Source organism: Pseudorasbora parva, chromosome 9 (genome assembly GCF_024679245.1).
Source record: "Pseudorasbora parva isolate DD20220531a chromosome 9, ASM2467924v1, whole genome shotgun sequence".
Lineage (NCBI taxonomy): Eukaryota > Metazoa > Chordata > Actinopteri > Cypriniformes > Gobionidae > Pseudorasbora > Pseudorasbora parva.
The window spans coordinates 33,507,307-33,526,217 of NC_090180.1; the positions used below are offsets into that span (position 1 = coordinate 33,507,307).

Here is an 18,911-nt window from a genome sequence, read left to right on the forward strand (position 1 = left end):
TCGTCCGGCTCAGTTAATTAATAAATGAAAATATGAAGTGTCCCCAACTAAGCAGGCCAAAGGTAACACACACACAAATAAATCTTGCAAAATTGATCTTTAAAAATACTTTTATTGCTCTGAAATGCATATTTCAACACTGATCCCATTTATAGTCCGAAAACTTCTTTTTGAAGGAGTGGGGTTTTTTTTCAGGTTTTATCTGTTTATATCCTCACTGTACTCATTTGTGTAAAATATCTATGTATGTATAAAAGGTTGAACACATAATGTTCAGTTAAAGGACAGATTAATGAAGATGAAGATTAATCTAGTGATTTTAGTCATTTGAAGCAGACTTCATGTCGCTTCTAGCGTTTGATCTGGCCGTCCATCAGCGCCACACACTCCTTTTGATGATCATAAAGACGCAGAAACACGGCATATTTCCTTCTATAAAAGCTTTACAGAGACAAATATTCATTAATAGTACAGGAGGGAAGAAATGCTGATGCAAGATACATGAGCACAAGAATCTTGATCTATGACTGTATTTGCTACTAAAGTAATAAAATCTCAGCTACTCATGGATTAATGCTATATTAGGAGAAACATCAGTGAATAGTACCTTTCTAGCTCAGGGTTTGGTCTGACGACATGCCCGATTCTGGTCATCTTCATCATTGCTTCCTAAAAAGAAAGGCAGAATGTTATTTAGGGTCTGTGTGTGTGTGTGTGTGTGTGTGTGTGTGTAGTCCTGCACCTGTATGGAGCCGTAGTCAGATGAAGCACAGGCTCCGATCACAGCGGATCCCAGCAGCACGGCCTCTGGCTCGGCCGGCAGGACCACCGGCAGCCCTGAAAAATCCACACAAACACACACCCTCAGGTCCAGCGTCTGTATGCACGCATGTCTGCAGACATTCTTTTTTCATCATTCATCATTGTGTTTGAATCGGCTGGAGTTTTGGTGATTTTAGTGTATGTATGAAGTCTGCACAACATTAAAGTGTTACACACATTTCTTTTAAAGGAGGTGTGTGTGTGCACAGGGGGGTTGCTCAGGTTGCCCGGGCAACTGCCCATATGCCCTTCTTGACTCACGTTGCCCTTCCGAGGTGGAAAAAAATAAATAAAAAAATCGTACAATGGATGCAGAATTTCACGTAGGCCTAGATACAAAAAAAAAAAAAAAATCGCAAAGCCTCGTTCACTTCCATATTCGGGTACCCGTCCGAAAGTGAAAGTCAAGCAATTGCTTGGGGCACCGAGCTGGCCTGGGGCCTCAAGACAGCGACAGGTTAAGAATAAAATGCAAAGACAAACTGCTTGAGCGCCCCTTTGATAGTCAATGCAGTAAAGTGCATTGACACTGTTATCGGAATCCCCCTCAAGGGGGCCCTCTCAGTCGTCGCTGACAACAGCCACCCAACCACGCAATCTCTGCTGCCGGCAAAATACAAAACCTCCTCGGCGATCATGAAGCGGAATTATGCTTTAGGAAGCCAGAAAAGAAAAAAGAGAAAAAACAAGATAGTGGTAAGTGATAAATTACACTATATAAAATAGCTTTATTTGTACAAAAATGGTGTAATTTTGCAGCAGGTAGGCTAGCAAAAATATGTTTATGTTAGCTAACGTTACCTGCCTGGCAAATGCTGCTTGTAACGAACAGTTAGTGCAACTTTTTTTTTCGAACGGATGGAATATGGTTACTTACTGTAATATGTTTTTTTTTTTTAACGGGATAAGGAAGAAGCAGATCTGTTCCAGAATAACTGTTTATCGTATTTAATGACATAAAATTGCTATAGCTTTGTAATAGGTTTTGATGAAAGTGGCATAGCATGCTATACTAACTATTTTTATGCTATGCATAAATAACCTGGAATAGTTAATATAGCATTAACTATTATTATAAACATTATTTAACCAGAAAGAGGCAGAGGAACATGATTTTTTTCATAGCTTATCTTAATGTGCTAGTGTCGGGATATTTGGTAGTAACAGTTTATGCAAATATGATATTATTTTTATAAGTTACCAATGGATCTTGAACAGTTACTTTATTCGGTGTGGCAATTTTTACACTGTTGCATTTTGAAGTACAGTATCAGGACAACCCACATGTTTTACTGTTACTGTTTATTAACTATTTAACAGGTATTATAGTCATCTGTTGCAACTTCATAATAACCATCCAGATAATGTTTATAGACAGTTTACAAACCAACTAGTAACCCTTAACAAAGTGTTAGGAATATTTGGTCTGTCTATCTATGTAATGTTTATAGATGTTTTAAAAATGGTTTCTTAAAGTTTTACAAACATTTTTTAATCATTACCCGTTTATCTGTAGAAAGTTAGCCATGTCCATTTTGCTTGGGGCCCCCAAAACCCTTCTAACCGCCTTGGCTGAGCCTGCATGAGCGGCACTAGAAGGAGATTGTCGCCGTTGTCGGGTGAGACTTAACGTTGTCGGAAAGGTATAACAAATGGACGATCATAAACTGTTGATGGCAGTTAAATTAATATTGTCTTTTTTTATTAGACTACTGATATTGACTGGTTTGAGTTCTTTATTGGTATAGGCAAGGGAAATGGCCTCAAACGCACCAAAATGCAGGAAATCACATCTACGAAATAAAAAAAATTCTTGGGGGAGAAACCCCCAGACCCCCCTGCAAAAAAATAGCCCCACCTATAATATTTTTCCTGAGCAGAACATAAATACCACTAGGGGGCATTGAAATAATAATGATAATGGCAATAACAATAATATGTAATTGGACAGATCATGAGGGGTGGGGGTGGGGTGGGTGGTTTCGGTTGGGGGGGGGGGGTTCCCTTTTTTAGGTCAGAGCAACTGCCCCTCAAAAATCCTGTGCACGTCCCTGTTGTTGCACTTCAAAAAAGACGACGCTAGCATCTGTTTTCATTTTTAATTGCATGAGTAAACTGGTTGGTTTCAAGCTTTATTAAATATTAAATATTTTCAACTTCCAGGATCAAAACCTTCTTGGTGTTGACGTCACAGGATGTTTTCTCACACCTATCGTACATCTATGACTCATCTGTTTCTCATAAATATTTATGAGACATCATGTCTTTATACAATTTACTCATGTGTTGATTTCCTATGACGGATGCTGTGAGATCATGTACTGTTAGTGAGAGACGCGTTCATGAATCACAAATGTTAGTTTTTCTGAGTGGTATTATTTTCCCACAGACACTGAGAGAATCAGTGAAAATGGCTTTCAGAGCTCTTTAATGTAATTGATCGAAAGGCTTGCAAAATAACAGTCTCAAATATTATTAAAAAAACAACAGTGCAATTCTATATGTATATTTTCAGTGCACAAATGCAAATGGATGTGCGGTTCTTGGTGCATTAAATTACAGCTGTCACATTTACATGGGGTTTTAAAGACACTTGACCTACCTACACCTTCCACTGACTAACCACAAACACACACACACACACACACACAAAAAGCTGACTGAGGAATATTAGTTGAAGCACACTTACCTGTGGTGTTGGCATGCGTCTGTACGAACAGAGCGTTCTTGCTCAGCCCCCCGCACAGGAAGAGGGTTGTGATGTCATGTCCTGCCTCTCTCATGGCATCTATGATGTGCCTGGTGCCGAGCTTCATACAACAGAGTGACATTATAATGTTAACACTGTAAGACGTGAACATTTAAAGGATCATTCATGTCACATACGCGTGTGTGTGTGTGTCTTACAGCGATGGCCTGAAGTGTGGCTAGATACAGCAGAGCTAAATCATCCAGCGTCTGTGATAAAGTGAGTCCCACAACCTGCACAAACCAGTAGTAACATCATCAAACAACTATCTACCACAGTAAAAATGTGTTATAAAAGGTAAAACAAATGTTTCTTATTGGCTTAATATAAAAACTCAAATTTAACCTAAAGAAAAAAAAAAAATTCTCAAATTTTTATATATATGTTTCTAGGGCCATTAATGTGTCACATCATTTTCTTGACATTAAGAAAATTTCCCATTTAAATTTACATTACTGTCCTCAAATAAAGAAAAAAAAGCCAAAAATGATAATAATATTTAAAGGGGTGGTAAAACACATTCTTTCGAAGGCTTGATTGTGTTTGCGGGGTGCACTGTAACGTGTTCATGCTTCCTTTTTAAAAAATTGCATTATTTGTCATAGATTTTACCTTTATTGTACACTGCTCTGTCTCTCCTTGTAAAAATGGTCTGATAGTTTCCTGGTTCTATGAAGCCAGTCCCTCATAAATACGCAGCTGGCCATTCGCTTACTGCCTAGCACACTCCAGCCTACTCTTCTCCACAGCAATAAAAAACGGCCTTGCCCCCTTATTTAATATTCTCGGAAGGAGGGGTTTATGTAAATAATTAACAGGCTGATGTCACTGAGTCTGGAGAAAAAGGCTGTAGTTCCCTACCGGCCTTTTGCTATATTCCTTAGAAATGTATTTCTTTAAAAGCAAATATCTCCCTTTGCTTTAAACTTTAAGCGTTGTAACTTTGCAGATGTTGTTTATGCTCAAACAGCAACATTACACACTAGCTAAAGTTAGAAAAGTCAAATCGTGTTTTACCACCCTTTTAAAGGAAGTGTATGTAAGATTATGGCGAAAACTGGTAATGTAATCCCTATCCCCTCCCCTCTCCCCCTGACTCGAGGTTGCCAGATCGGCTGCAGAATTCAGCAGGAAAGTTTGTAGCTGCAGCTGAGGTAACTAGAGCAGATCTGGCAACCCGGATGCCGAAACACTACTGACTTCATGATTTGTAGATAGGTGGAGGGCGGAGCTTCAGGCCAAAACACAACATGTCAACATCAACATCAGTTGAGAGCTGCAACAACAACTTTTAAATGACAATATCCTGGCCGGACTACTGTTGTCAGTGATATAAGTATTTAAAATCAACATGATTTCTTAATGTCTAGTGACAATGGCCCTCATTTATCAATCTTGCGTAGAAACTGGTGTATATGTTGGCGTAAGATTATGCTTACACTCCTCTCACCGCCTTATTTATGAAACTGCGTACCTCTGCAATCCAGGTGTACGCAATACTTGCCCTTGATAAATGAAAAACGATGAAAACGGCTGAAAACGATCGTCATTAGAATAACACGCCCCTATATATTCAAGTCTCCGCCTCCCGCACGCCCTCATTTTACGCCATGGACACACGGAAGACGGCAAAGAAGCGAAACTTCTCCGACGTGGAGATCGGGCGCGCTCAATCATTGAGACGCGCGCCATCGAGACCATCACCAGGGAAGTGGATTGGGGTGTAGGCCTACGATAGTGATGATGATGTGATGTGGAGTAGCATTCATTCACATTAATAATTACATGACAATTTGTAAGATTCTTATTCTTATTATTATGATTATTATTCTTAATGAAGCTTGTTATTTAGAAGAAGAATGTCGTTTTTATTGATTTTATTATTATTTAAAAGAAGAAGGTCATTTTTATTATTTTGTCAGTCTGAATTATTTTAGTCCCAGTCCGTGCGCAGCTGCCGGGCCAGGCGGGCCTAAAACGTCAGATAAAGCGCACAGGCTCGCGACTGGAGGAATACATATGCCTACAAATCAAACGCTTTGGTAAAGTCACACAAATTAAACATTGATGTTCATGTTGCACAAAAATAAACACTGAATGTTGTTCAACAGTGGGTCATAATATAGCATATCTTGTCAGTGCGTTTTGTGGTGTTAGGAATTGTTTTTCTGCGCATTTTCACACTAACTCAAACGTGCGTACACCACCTCCTGAGCTGGCGTAGGATTTGACCGTGCCGTACGCCAACGTCCATATTGATCAATCTCAAAGTCACCGTGGGTTTGGGTGTACGCAAGGTGTACGCTGGAAATTTGGTGTACGCACTTTTGATAAATGAGGGCCATTATGATTATTGTAGGGCCATTTTATGATTAATTAAAATACATTTCTTACATACAGTTCCTTTAAAAAAATCTCATAACTGTAAATGTTCAAATGTTAATTTGGAGGGATTCTTTCTGTTCTTGATTCATGATTCGTATCGCCAATGTCACGTGATTTCAGCAGTTTGGCAGTTGGACACGCAATCCAAATCATGAATCCGTAAGCTGATTCATGACCGTTTAAATCTTTATTTGAGGTTTGAAAACAAACCGGGTGAGGAACGACATTAGGGTAAGTCATTAATGACATAAATTTCATTTTTGGGTGAACTAACCCTTTAATGCAAAATATGTCTTATTTAGTGTCCTATGATTTGGGGTGATACGTCAGTAAGATCGGCTAATCTGTAATGAGCACAGCGTTCATCACCGAGCCCCGTGATGTCTGGTCGGCCAGAGGTGAGCGGTTGCCGTGGAAATCAGGCCAGATGTGTAGGCCGGCCGTCAGCTGCTCCAGATATGCTGCATCTTCAGACATGTGTTTCAGATGGAGGTTCAGGCAGGAGTAAATGTGTTTCCCACTACAGAGAAAAGCACAGCGATCAGACTGAGAGAGATTGGAGTGACGACATCAGAATGACTTAGGGTCACCTCTTCTCCGCCTGCTCTTTAAGCTGCCTGTAAGCGGGGTGTCCGTTTACCACATGGTCCACCTGAAAGCACATGACATTGCTCTAATTAAGAGATAAATACCTTATCCTAGTCTTTAAGATTCTACATTTTAATATTAGAAACAGTGCTAATAGTATAAGTGCCAAATATATTATTCTTTTAAGCTTAATTGTTTATGAATCTGGATAATTTGTTTAAAAAGAAATACAGATCACGATTCTCCCACGATTCTGAAAACAAAACATTAGACAACAAAATCAAATTTAATTTACTTAAGGTTCTGACAAAATGTTCTATTTAATGTTATAAATGAGTATATTTATAAATGCCTTAAACATTATAAATGAGTCTATTAAAAAATATTATTTTAAATAAAACTATGAGCATTTAAATATAATAAATTAAGTTTTTGAACAAATCGGATTAAAATATATACTATATTGCCAAAAGTATTGAGGCAATAGTCAAAATCATTAAATGCAGGTGTTCAAATCATGTCCATGGACACAGGTGTATAAAATCAAGCACCTAGGCATGCAGGCTGCTTCTACAAACATTTATGAAAGAATTGTAGCTCACAGGAGCTCAGTGAATTCAAGTGTGGTACCATAATAGGTTGCCACCTGTGCAATAAGTCCATTCGTGAAATTTCCACACTACTAAATATTCCACGGCCAACTGTTAGTGATTTTAACACAGTGGAAGAAATTGGGAACAACAGCAACTCAGCAATCAAGTGGTAGGCCACATAAATCACAGAGCGGGGTCAACGCATGCTGAGGCGCACAGTGTGCAGAAGTCGGCAACTTTCTGCAGAGTCAAGAGCTAGAGACCTCCAAACTTTGTGTGGCCTTCAGATTACCTCAAGAACAGTGCGTAGAGAGCTTCATGGAATGGGCTTCCATGGCTGAGCAGCTGCATTCAAGCCGTACATCAAGTGCAATGCAAGGCATCGGATGCAGTGGTGTTAAGCACGCCGCCACTGGACTCTAGAGCAGTGGAGACGTGTTCTCTGGAGTGACCAATCACACTTTTCTAACTGGCAATCAGATTGACAAGTCTGGGTTTGGTGGTTGTAAGAAGAACGGTTCTTGCTTGACTGCATTGTGTAAAGTTTGGTGGAGGGGGGATTATGCTGTGGGGATGTTTTTCAGGGGTTGGGCTTGGCCCCTTAGTTCTAGTGAAAGAGCTCTTAATGCTTCAGCATACCAATACATTTTGGACAATTTCATGCTCCCAACTTTGTGGTAAAGGTTTATGGATGGCCCTTCCTGTTCCAGCATGACTATGCACCAAAGCACAACGCAAGGTCTATAAAGACATGGACGAGCGAGTTTGGTGTGGAGAAACCTCACTGGCCTGCACAGAGTCCTGACCTCAACCCGATAGAACACCTTTGGAATGAAATAAGATTGGCGACTGCAATCCTAGTCCAACATCAGTGCCTGACCTAACAAATGTGCTTCTGGAAGACACACTTCTAAACCTGGAAAAAATAGCCTTCCCAGAAGAGTTAAAGCTGGGATGGATGGGATGTCATTAAAGTTCATGTGCATGTAAAGGCATGCGTCCCAAAACTTTTGGCAATATTTTAGCAGTCACTGGTCACCACCTACTAGCATAACAACGTAATAGACAGAATCTTTATTTGAAGTGTAACATTAGTTCCTAAGCTATTCCCTTTAAAGCAAACAAACCAGTGTCTTTATTTGCTGTTTAGAGATAGCTGTGTTGAAGTAAGCCATAAATGTGCAGGTGCTTCTCATTTCAGCTATACTTACTTTTCATATTGACTCATGAGTTGAGTATGTGCACTAAATCTGCGCAGATTACATAAACTTTGCCAGCAATTTGAGTAAACATGATTTGTGAAACATAACCCACCAAATTGTCTAGTGATTTGACAGTTACGCTCCTTTTTTACCCACATTTGGCGGGTATTAATTTCAAAACCTGCCATTGTGAAATTGTACAGAATATCTTGTGTGTGCAAAGCAAACCATTTAATTACGTTGTGGTTACGACAGTATAATAAAATAGAGCTCAACTCAAATGGTAATGTTATGTAGGGTCGCCCAAATCGTCCCAATGGAGGCTAACGATCGGCGGGTGAAGTTCACTGCGCGTTCGTCTTTTCAGCGGGGAAAATGGGATTTTATTCCAATTCCTCTTAATCTGACTCCATTTAATAATAATTTAGAATTTGGGTTAGAATGCCAATTGGTTATTTGGTCATTCATTTTTAATAGTTTAACTACACATTTAATTATTCCGTTTAACCCTTTGTTGAAATTATACCCAACCTGAATAATTCCAGAGCAAGTCAGAATCCATCAAAGTGTAACAATTTATTTAACAGTCAGGTAAATGTATAAAGCCAATTACATAGTCAATTCAAAGGTAATCCATATATAACATCAAATACTCTGAAGTGAAGAATGAAATGTATACCTGACTTCTGAAAATTACATAATGCTGGCTATCTTGAGATATCCAGCATTACGGGCTGACCGGTTTAAAGTGTCAAGCCTTGAGCTCTTTGCAACATTTCCTTAAATACCCAGAACCAGATACATACCCATCACAATAGGAATTTGCATTGATCAAGTTCTATAGACTTGATTAGAAGAGAGGCCAAATGGCTGAAAGCCACACCCACCATACACCAAGGAAAGATATCTTTAAACCCTTAAAACATTCATGATGTTCTAGTTTACTTCTGTGGAGTTGAGATATTTGTACCAGTCGCACTGAGACATTTCAAACGATATCAAACACATATAATACTGCATTGTGAGGATTGACATTGTAACAAAGAGATTTCTGGTGCATTTCAGGTGATCTCAAGTTTGTGGGAGCAGTAGTTTGGGGGAAGTTTCATGTGAAAGGAAAGGCATGTAAATTAGAGTCATTCATAGATGATTCACTCAGTGTGATGTCGTCTCGGACAGAGACTCTAACTGTATGAATAAGTTCAGATGCTAATTTCCTTTGTTTTCTCAGAGCGATTAGACATTTCGGCATCTACTAGCTTTTTCCAGCCTTACAGTTAGTAGCGTTATACAAGTTGTATTTGGAATAAAAAGTATGTTCGATTGGGTGAAAATAACAATAGCAAATCTAAACTAAATCTAAAATCTTTAAATCTAAAAAAGTCAGCCATGTCAGACTGATTAATAGTCCCAAGCTCTATACTTTAAATTAAGGTTACATCATAGCGCTACTCTACGAGATTCTAATGTTAAGGCTAGCAGAAATGGCTCTCTTCGGTCGTGGATTCACTCTTTCCAGGAGCTTTGCACGTGCAAAGCCAGGAGCAGGGTTTTTATTTATTTATTTATTTATTTTTTGGACAATTGCGAAGGCATGATTCTCATGATTTCATTCAATTCACCATGTCCTCCCAGACTTCACATATTTTAGTTTTTCTTGTTTTGAGAAGTTATGTGAGATCCATTTTGAGGTATGGGCCAGTTCACAGAATGCGTCTTCCATTCATCTTGCATTTTTAACCACAATAATGCTTTCTGTGTAAATGGCCTCTCAGACTGGTTTGTTTCGTAATGATGACTTCAGTATTGCATGATATCTGCATGTATTTTTTTCCATTGTCACAAGTGCATTCTGGGATTTCCTTCCATATTAAAGACACGTGTGATTGAATGCTCTGCACTCACCAGTCGTCCCGTGGCGCTCTGACCTCCCTCATTAAGCCACAGTCCCGGCAGCATGGCAGAGAGATACGGGCCCCAGACCCCGGGGACGAACAGCGGCCGTGTGCTCACCTGAGAGATACAGACACACGCTGACATCAACAGTCACACGCTCTGAACACACACATGTACAGGAACTGACGCTCACAGCCATGTGACATGAGGATGTCCCACATATGACAGCCATGCGGGAAGTGACCGGTTGCTCTTCACAGGGCAGCTGGTGTCCCCTCACGTCGGCCCCGATGACCCCTACAATATAATGAAATTACACAAAATATTTCACTTCAAGGCAAGGCACTACTACACACATTTACACCCACAGATTTCACCACACTTCTCCAGCTAATTAATTATGGAGGACCAAATTATTTAAAATGAAATAATTATAAAAATTATGAATTGAATAAAACAACAATTAAATGTACCAGTTTATTCGGAAATAATTAAATAACTAATTAAATAATGTATTAATTAAATAATTAATTTAATTAAATATGAATTAGATAATTAAATAAATGTCTCTATTTATTTTGTAAAATTACATGAAATTGTTTAATATATTTCACAATTACCTCTTTCAAACACACTATTGTTGTGTTTAAAAATAAAAATTTTCATTATTTAATGTGCTTTTTCAAAAAGCCTTTTTTCATAATAATATGCTGCATTTACAAACTTGACACCTATTTGACGAATCATGCATTTCCAAAGCATGATTTTCCCAAAGATTTTTTTCATAATAATAGAGGACATTTCACAAATGCCAATCAACAGGCAATGGTCGGTGCTTGGCGCTGATTGGATAATCCTTTCAGATTGATGACTTTTTTTGGTCTGGATCTGGCAAGTGGCAAGGGGAAATAGGGGAATTGATTGGAAATTAATATGGCGGTAGGAATTGATCAAGATAAAAATGCACTGCCTTAAACACAGCCCCAGTTCTCATATTTTTCAGGTTTTTAGAAAATTCAATAGAGTCAAAATACATTTTCAGTCACAAATAAGAAATGAGAAGCACCCTTGGTGTTCCGTGATGTTAGCCTGACAAGCCAGACCCACATCAAGATGTTTGGTCTGGAAACTCACCATTGACGGCTCAATACGAGGGGCGGGATAAACGGTTGTCTTTCAAACTCCCTCTGCACGCGATAGGATAGCGCTACACCAACCAGAGCAACGAAGGTGAAACAGAGCTCGTTGATAGATTAAACATTCGCCGTATCCGGTCAGCAAAACTCAGAGCACATCTTCCCTTTTTAAGAAAGACTTTAGTGCCGTTCTTTGTTCTTTTCTTTGTTCTTTGAAGTCTTCCAGGGTCGCGGTCAAAGCTGATTTGAAAGACCGCCGTTCGCCAGTTTCTACTAGAAGCACGCAAACGCAACTCAGCCGTCGTCATTATGGCCCCGCCCACCGACTCTATACACAATGTGATTGGCCCGGCAAGAATTAGGCGATTACAGCTCAGAAGGGTATTGAGAGTTCCTAGACTACGCTCGCGGGCAGATTAGATTTGCTGCCGCTAGGGTGCGTCTAGATTTCTAGGCTACTGTGATGTCATCACACCACACAGATCGATCTGTCATGTCTGTCGACTCTTCAGCTTCAAACCAATCAGCGCCAAGATTCGACCACTGCCTGTTGATTGTCATTTGTGAAATGTCCTCTATTATTAGGAAAAAAAATTAGTCGAACCACACCAAAGTTTGTTTGAAAGTGACCAAGACCCATCTTTTTAGCTGTCTCAGTCTGCTTGTTTGTGCACACCAGGGCTCGGGTGGCAGCATTCACTTATGTTCAAATGAACCCCACTAAACGAGCAATCGCACCAGGATTTGTTTTAATGGAACCAAACATGACAAGTGTGAACACACCCTAAATAAAAAGGTCAAACACTCAAACAGATGAGGAGTGAAACTATTGAACAGCAGTGTGAATGTGCTCGATATGATTCCTCTTAATTTCAAAGAGCCCTGCATTAGTACTGGCTGGAACATCTCCGATGGCGTAGCGTACCTAACCCTCCTGCGTGAGCGTCTATGAGTGAAGCGGCCACAGCCGTTCCCGGTCTCAGGCCCAGATCTGCAGCCGCCTCTGCGGTCAGTCCTCGTCCTACAGGAGTCCCAGGACAACATGTCTGCTCGCCTGCTAGCACACACACTATCAGTCAACGCAACCGGCTTAAGACACACACACACACACACACACACGCGCAGACCCTAAGTACTACTCTCTCCCACCGATTTTAAAATAATTGTTCTCCATCAGGTCCTCCAGGCCGATAGCGCTCCAGAAAGTGTCATCCCACCCTTCCGATGGGGAATACGTCCACTTACAGACCAGAGTACAGAGAGACCTGCATCAGGAGCACAGGAGAGGCTGTGTGGAAAACTGAGATAACTCACATTACAGGGGTCATGACATGAAAAGATGTTTGTTCGGAGCATTTGATTTCAGATTGTTCAGTAAAGGAGGCACAGTGTAATGGAGACAAATGAAGCAGCGACTGTATTGGATCTGACAGCAGCAGCAACACAAACTGTACATAAGTGATTTCATAAAGCTTTGTCTATAAATGACGGTCCAGCCGAGGAAAATTAACATCTTCACCCTTTATTCAAGTATTATTAAAATTGCGTAGTTGTGCATGGAGTCGACTGTTTTATTTGTGATAATGAAACATGCCACATTGTGCAGACATAATGTTTGTCCAGGCTGTCATACAAAGAAATGATGAACACATGCTAAAACAAGCGAAAACCAACAGAATATGAATAAATAAGTGAACTCAAGGAACATGTCATGACCACTTTTAAGTGATGGATTTATCATATTTTTAGTAATTTAATTTACATTACTAGATTTACTACATAATATATATGGATTCCTAAACATTTTGCATTTCAAAAACTTTTCCAGACTCAGATTTCCAAATTGAACCAATATTTAACATATATGGTTCATACAGCAGTATTTTAAACTTTATACAGTCATCTGCAAATATTTTTATTTTCTCTGGGTTTTTTTCATTAGTTTTTTTGAAAGTTGAAAGTGACAACATACAGAGCCCCTAAAATAAAGAAATTACAAATAAATAATGAAATGGGGGCAATAGTCTGGAAATGCAAATATTTTTCCATATTTAGCTTTCTTTTTTTCCATAATTTTCCAGACCTGTATATTACACAAATCAAATTCCATACTTTTCCGAACTGTGTAGGAACCCTGATATATATTGAGCTGGATCAGGGTTTTTGTGGCTCTACATCTCTAAAGGTGTTTTCTCACAGAATGAATGCCGTCTATGAAACAGAAGATCCGATCCTGCGTCTCACCTGCATAAGGACCCTGTAGCTTTCCAGGACAGAAAGTCTGGAAGGTCAAAGAAATGTGCTGCTTCTTTCCAACAGGTTTCCCGCAGATTCTAACCGTTAAAAGGAAAAACAAGTGTCACAGTGTTCACAGTCCTCTCACTGCTCTTTACGATCAGCACCTCACCTCTTTGAGCCACAGTAGTTTTGGTGGCTGCATTTCAGGTGACATGACCCCGCCGACCCCCTGAAGCACTCTGTGTTTGGTGTCTGTGATTCGAGTAGCTTGCTCTGCGGCCCGGTGGTCCATCCACATCACCACGTTCCTCTCCCGGATGCCTGCAAGACAACACTCAGTCAGAGCGCCAGGTCACGCTCTCCGGGTGGAAATTGGACGAGCCTGACCTGTGGGATTGACAGCCACTGGCTGGAAGTCCCAGTCCAGAACCACCAGTGAGCAGGTGCCATCAAACCCAACCCCTCGAACACACGCCACATCGATACCCTGAGTCACTCTCTGAAAACACACGCAAACCTCCGTTTGACCAACACAGATACTGTCATCAGCGTGATCTGTTTATGTGAGGGATGACCGCTCACCTTCACGGTCCGGCAGCACTGGCTCCAGATATCCTCTGACGACTGCTCGTAATGATCCGCTTGCGGCTCCCAGATCTCCACGGGCTCCTCTGCAGTGTGCTTGACCTGACCGTCCGGAGTGACCAGAGCCGCTCGCACACTGGCAGTGCCCACATCCACCGCCACATAATACCTGCTCATTTCCCTGGACACGCACGCACGCACGCACGCACGCACGCACGCACACACACACACACACATACACACATGGATCAATGGCAAAACTAAAATTGAAATTGATGTACATCATATTTTGAGTCAGGAACAATGTTAAAAACAAGTTGTTAAATATAAATTTAAAGTGTTTAAAATCTTTTTTTTTCTTTTTTTTTTTGGTCAGGTGGTACAACCAAATATTTGTGTAGTTGCTGAAAACAAAAGGTACATAGCAGTTAAAAACTCTATTTAGAGTGTGACGATTTCTCTTTACCTCCCTTACGCAACAAAAATATATTTCTCAATATATTAGTTGACAATATATTTCATGTGTCTCCATATATTGTGAAATTTACATGGTAATATATCATATGATATATTATATAATAATATATTATATATGCAAGTCATATATTGCAATATATGGGACAATACTGCAATTATTGCCGTTTTCATATATTGACTAAATACATATCATTATACTATTCAATATATTGCTATGTATATTGAAATATATCCTACAATATATGAAATTATATATTGGAAGAGTCATTGTATATATATGTAAATATATATGTAAAATTATATGAGATAATATACCTCAATGTACTGGATAATATAATCAGATTTATATGGGAACATGTCTTAAATATATTGATTTATATTACATAGTATATAATTATCATATATATTGTATACATGGTAAATATGAAATAATCTAATGTACACTGTCTGTCATATATTTTAAAATATAACAGATTAAAATATAATACAGAAATTAGGGCCGCGACTCGATTAAAAAAATTAATCTAATTAATTAGGGGCTTTGTAATTAATTAATCGCATTTTAATTGCATATAAATATTTGACCTGAGAACAATGAGAAGTAATTTTTCACATGTATTTTTAGTATACCATTGAATAATGACTGAATACATAAGCTTAATCAACAAAATATTGTTTATTTATTTCAGTCCAGCAGACCAGTGCATGTTTGCCAGTTTAGCAAAAGCATTTTTGTGATATTTGAGGCGTGATGTGCTGCGGTGATACGCGAATTCCTTGTTGTATAGCTTGCACACAACCATGCTCTTGACGACGCTTCCATTCTTTCGTTTTTTATAACAAAATTTCCAATCCACGGGGCCGAGCAAAGCAGTCTCATCAGCTTCTTCGTTCCATAGCTTCGTTCATGTTCACATGGTTCGTTGTTGTCGTGACTCCGGAGCATGGCTCCGGAGCGCTAGTTGGTGTTCCAGTATAATTGGTCCGTCGAAACTCATTCATTGAAAAACGTTCCGCGGTGCAAAAATAAGTGTGGTAAAAAAAATGTTTTTTTTTTTTTGTGTAATTAATTAAAGCGTTAAAGTCACGTAATTAACGCGTTAAAGTCACGTAATTAACGCGTTAAAGTCACGTAATTAATTAATCTTAATTAACGCGTTAAAGTCCCGGCCCTAATAGAAATATTTTCTAAATATAGAAAATATATTGAATGTCATGCACCATCTGATTTGGGCTATTGTTAATCAACCTCTGTAAACATATGCAGGAGCTTGCTTAACTCACAAAAAATACTTTGTTTCAATAAACATACATGAAATAATTCAGTTTTGTTTGTATATCAATGTATTTTAATATATGAATCAATATATAGCAATAGGTTGTCCATCCATATATTGCTATATATTTTCAAATATATGAGGAAGTTTCTGATACATTGAAATATATTTTCTAATGTATTGCAATATAAATTCTAGTATATTGCAATATATTTTTGTTTCGTAAGGGCTGATATAGTGGCATCTAAAATTATTACAAAATTATCATGAAAATAATTATAAGTGTAAAACATCTTTATCTTAACAAAAATATTAACAAATAAAGTCATAATAGACTATTTTAGCTTAAATGTGTTATTTATATTATAAGTTAAATAATGTTTTTTTCCATATCAGGACAGTTCATCAGTTGTGCCTACACTTTTGCAAACATATGCACGTCATGTCATTGAGCACACACACGTGAATTATTGGTTACTCTTTACTGTAATCTCGCTGTCCCATTACTGCACAGTGATAAAACCAAATACAGTGTTCAGTATGCAGTTTCCTTCATGCAAATGCATAAAGGGAAACTATATCTCCAGGCAGGTATTCGCAGCTCTTGGTGTTTACATCACTATCCCTGCGTCTCAATCAGCTCCCTAGTTCAGTAGTCAGGGCACTGATCAGGACATAAGTCAATGGGCTGACTCCCTAATCAGTGCCCTGACTACTGAACTAGGGAGCCGATTGAGACGCACCCTATGTCTCACACAGTAAAACTCTTACCCGCGTCCTGCGCGTCTGGAGGAATAAACGCGTTGACTCTCGTTCACTTCCGCAGGATTTTAAAGTTCCAACGCATGAGAGGAAAAACAGACTGTAAAAAAAACATTCACATGTACTTTGGGCTTTCGCTTACGGCACTCGAATGCGACCAAAAAGTACGATAGCGCGAGACTCGAGCATTCATGCCATTTGATCATGGGAAAGGATACCAGCCGCAATACAATGAATACATTAACACATTAACGGTGTATTACAGTTTTTCTCGATTGCTTAAGCACATTTATTGAAACTATGCTTCTCAGAACAATAAACATAAATCCATAACATCTCACCCAATTCCCCAAAAATCCTATTTTCAGGTCAAAATGAAGCTATACGCTCAGAACCATTCACTCTGACTGAAAAACCAAGCTTTGCCCTCAGACAAGCCCACAGAAAAACACGCACCACAACATAGTCTTACACACTGGTACAATACAATCAAAACAACATTTCAAAACTGGTTACGTCGCTTGTAAAAATAAATAATAATAAAAAACTTTTCACATGATGAAATGAATACAAAAGACACAACCAAATACATTTCCACATTTTAATTCATTCATGTAGCCTACATAAAAATAAAAAAATTCTCTCTCAACATCCCATCTTTGGTCTGGTCTGCAGGCCAGAGAATCTCGTCTACATCACAGGCCTAGCCAGGCAGTGAGGGTAAAATCCTCATGCATGTCTGATCCATCCCTGGCATACATTTACTGTTATGTCATGGTAGGCTTCTTCCATGGCCTAGAGGAGGTGAACTCAGACATAAGTTTCTCAGTCATAGACTTTCCACAGCCATGTGGAAAAAACCCTCCTCTACAATGGCATGGCGGTATACCCCTCGTTGTCTTATGGCTGCGCACATTGACATTCCCTTTGCGCTGACCAGGGACATTTACCCCGATAACCAATTATATTCCTCCCCCTTCACCTTCTCCTCTCCCTTCTTCTCCTCCTGACCTGAGTGAACAATAATAATGTTCACGTATGTGTCAAAACGGGAATTGTGTTTATACCAGTAGTTTAGGGAAATGGGTGTGTACAATGTGACTAACCAGAATAATCAAGGTTTTTAGTATATTTTTTATTGCTACGTGGCAAACAAGTTACCAGTAGGTTCAGTAGATTGTCAGAAAACAAACAAGACCCAGCATTCATGATATGCACGCTCTTAAGGCTGTGCAATTGGGCAATTAGTTGAAAGGGGTGTGTTCAAAAAAATAGCAGTGTCTACCTTTGACTGTACAAACTCAAAACTATTTTGTACAAACATTTTTTTTTTCCTGGGATTTAGCAATCCTGTGAATCATTAAACTAATATTTAGTTGTATGACCACAGTTTTTTAAAACTGCTTGACATCTGTGTGGCATGGAGTCAACCAACTTGTGGCACCTCTCAGCTGTTATTCCACTCCATGATTCTTTAACAACATTCCACAATTCATTCACATTTCTTGGTTTTGCTTCAGAAACCGCATTTTTGATATCACCCCACAAGTTCTCAATTGGATTAAGGTCTGGAGATTGGGCTGGCCACTCCATAACATTAATTTTGTTGGTTTGGAACCAAGACTTTGCCCGTTTACTAGTGTGTTTTGGGTCATTGTCTTGTTGAAACAACCGTTTCAAGGGCATGTCCTCTTCAGCATAGGGCAACATGACCTCTTCAAGTATTTTAACATATGCAAACTGATCCATGATCCCTGGTATGCGATAAATAGGCCCAACACCATAGTAGGAGAAACATGCCCATATCATGATGCTTGCACCTCCATGCTTCACTGTCTTCACTGTGTACTGTGGCTTGAATTCAGAGTTTGGGGGTAGTCTCACAAACTGCCTGCGGCCCTTGGACCCAAAAAGAACAATTTTACTCTCATCAGTCCACAAAATGTTCCTCCATTTCTCTTTAGGCCAGTTGATGTGTTCTTTGGCAAATTGTAACCTCTTCTGAACATGCCTTTTTTTTAACAGAGGGACTTTGCGGGGATTCTTGAAAATAGATTAGCTTCACACAGACGTCTTCTAACTGTCACAGTACTTACAGGTAACTCCAGACTATCTTTGATCATCCTGGAGGTGATCATTGGCTGAGCCTTTGCCATTCTGGTTATTCTTCTATCCATTTTGATGGTTGTCTTCCGTTTTCT

General features: G+C 39.2%; 1 protein-coding gene across 1 annotated transcript; it reads right to left on the reverse strand.

Annotated features, from left to right (window-relative positions):
* Positions 1-92: 92 nt before the first annotated feature.
* Positions 93-16,878, reverse strand: fggy (FGGY carbohydrate kinase domain containing). The gene is made up of 16 exons (XM_067452290.1): positions 16,720-16,878; positions 14,192-14,375; positions 13,997-14,108; positions 13,779-13,930; positions 13,616-13,704; positions 12,521-12,636; positions 12,297-12,425; positions 10,429-10,532; positions 10,245-10,352; positions 6,547-6,608; positions 6,326-6,476; positions 3,730-3,804; positions 3,512-3,632; positions 743-837; positions 608-669; positions 93-441 (listed from the first exon to the last, which is right to left on the reverse strand). The coding sequence occupies exons 2-16, from the start codon at positions 14,369-14,371 to the stop codon at positions 351-353; spliced, it is 1,647 nt and encodes a 548-aa protein (XP_067308391.1). The 5' UTR covers positions 14,372-14,375; positions 16,720-16,878; the 3' UTR covers positions 93-350.
* Between the last annotated feature and the right edge of the window lie 2,033 nt (positions 16,879-18,911).

Excerpts from the sequence above, each read along its gene's own strand:
- fggy (XM_067452290.1), bottom strand. The coding sequence starts at position 14,371 with ATGAGCAGGTATTATGTGGCGGTGGATGTGGGCACTGCCAGTGTGCGA. Across the intron at positions 10,353-10,428 it reads CATCCTCATGTCACATGGCT|GTGAGCACACGGCCGCTGTT; the intron begins GTGAGCGTCAGT and ends TGTATCTCTCAG. Across the intron at positions 3,633-3,729 it reads CCACACTTCAGGCCATCGCT|CTCGGCACCAGGCACATCAT; the intron begins GTAAGACACACA and ends TGTTGTATGAAG.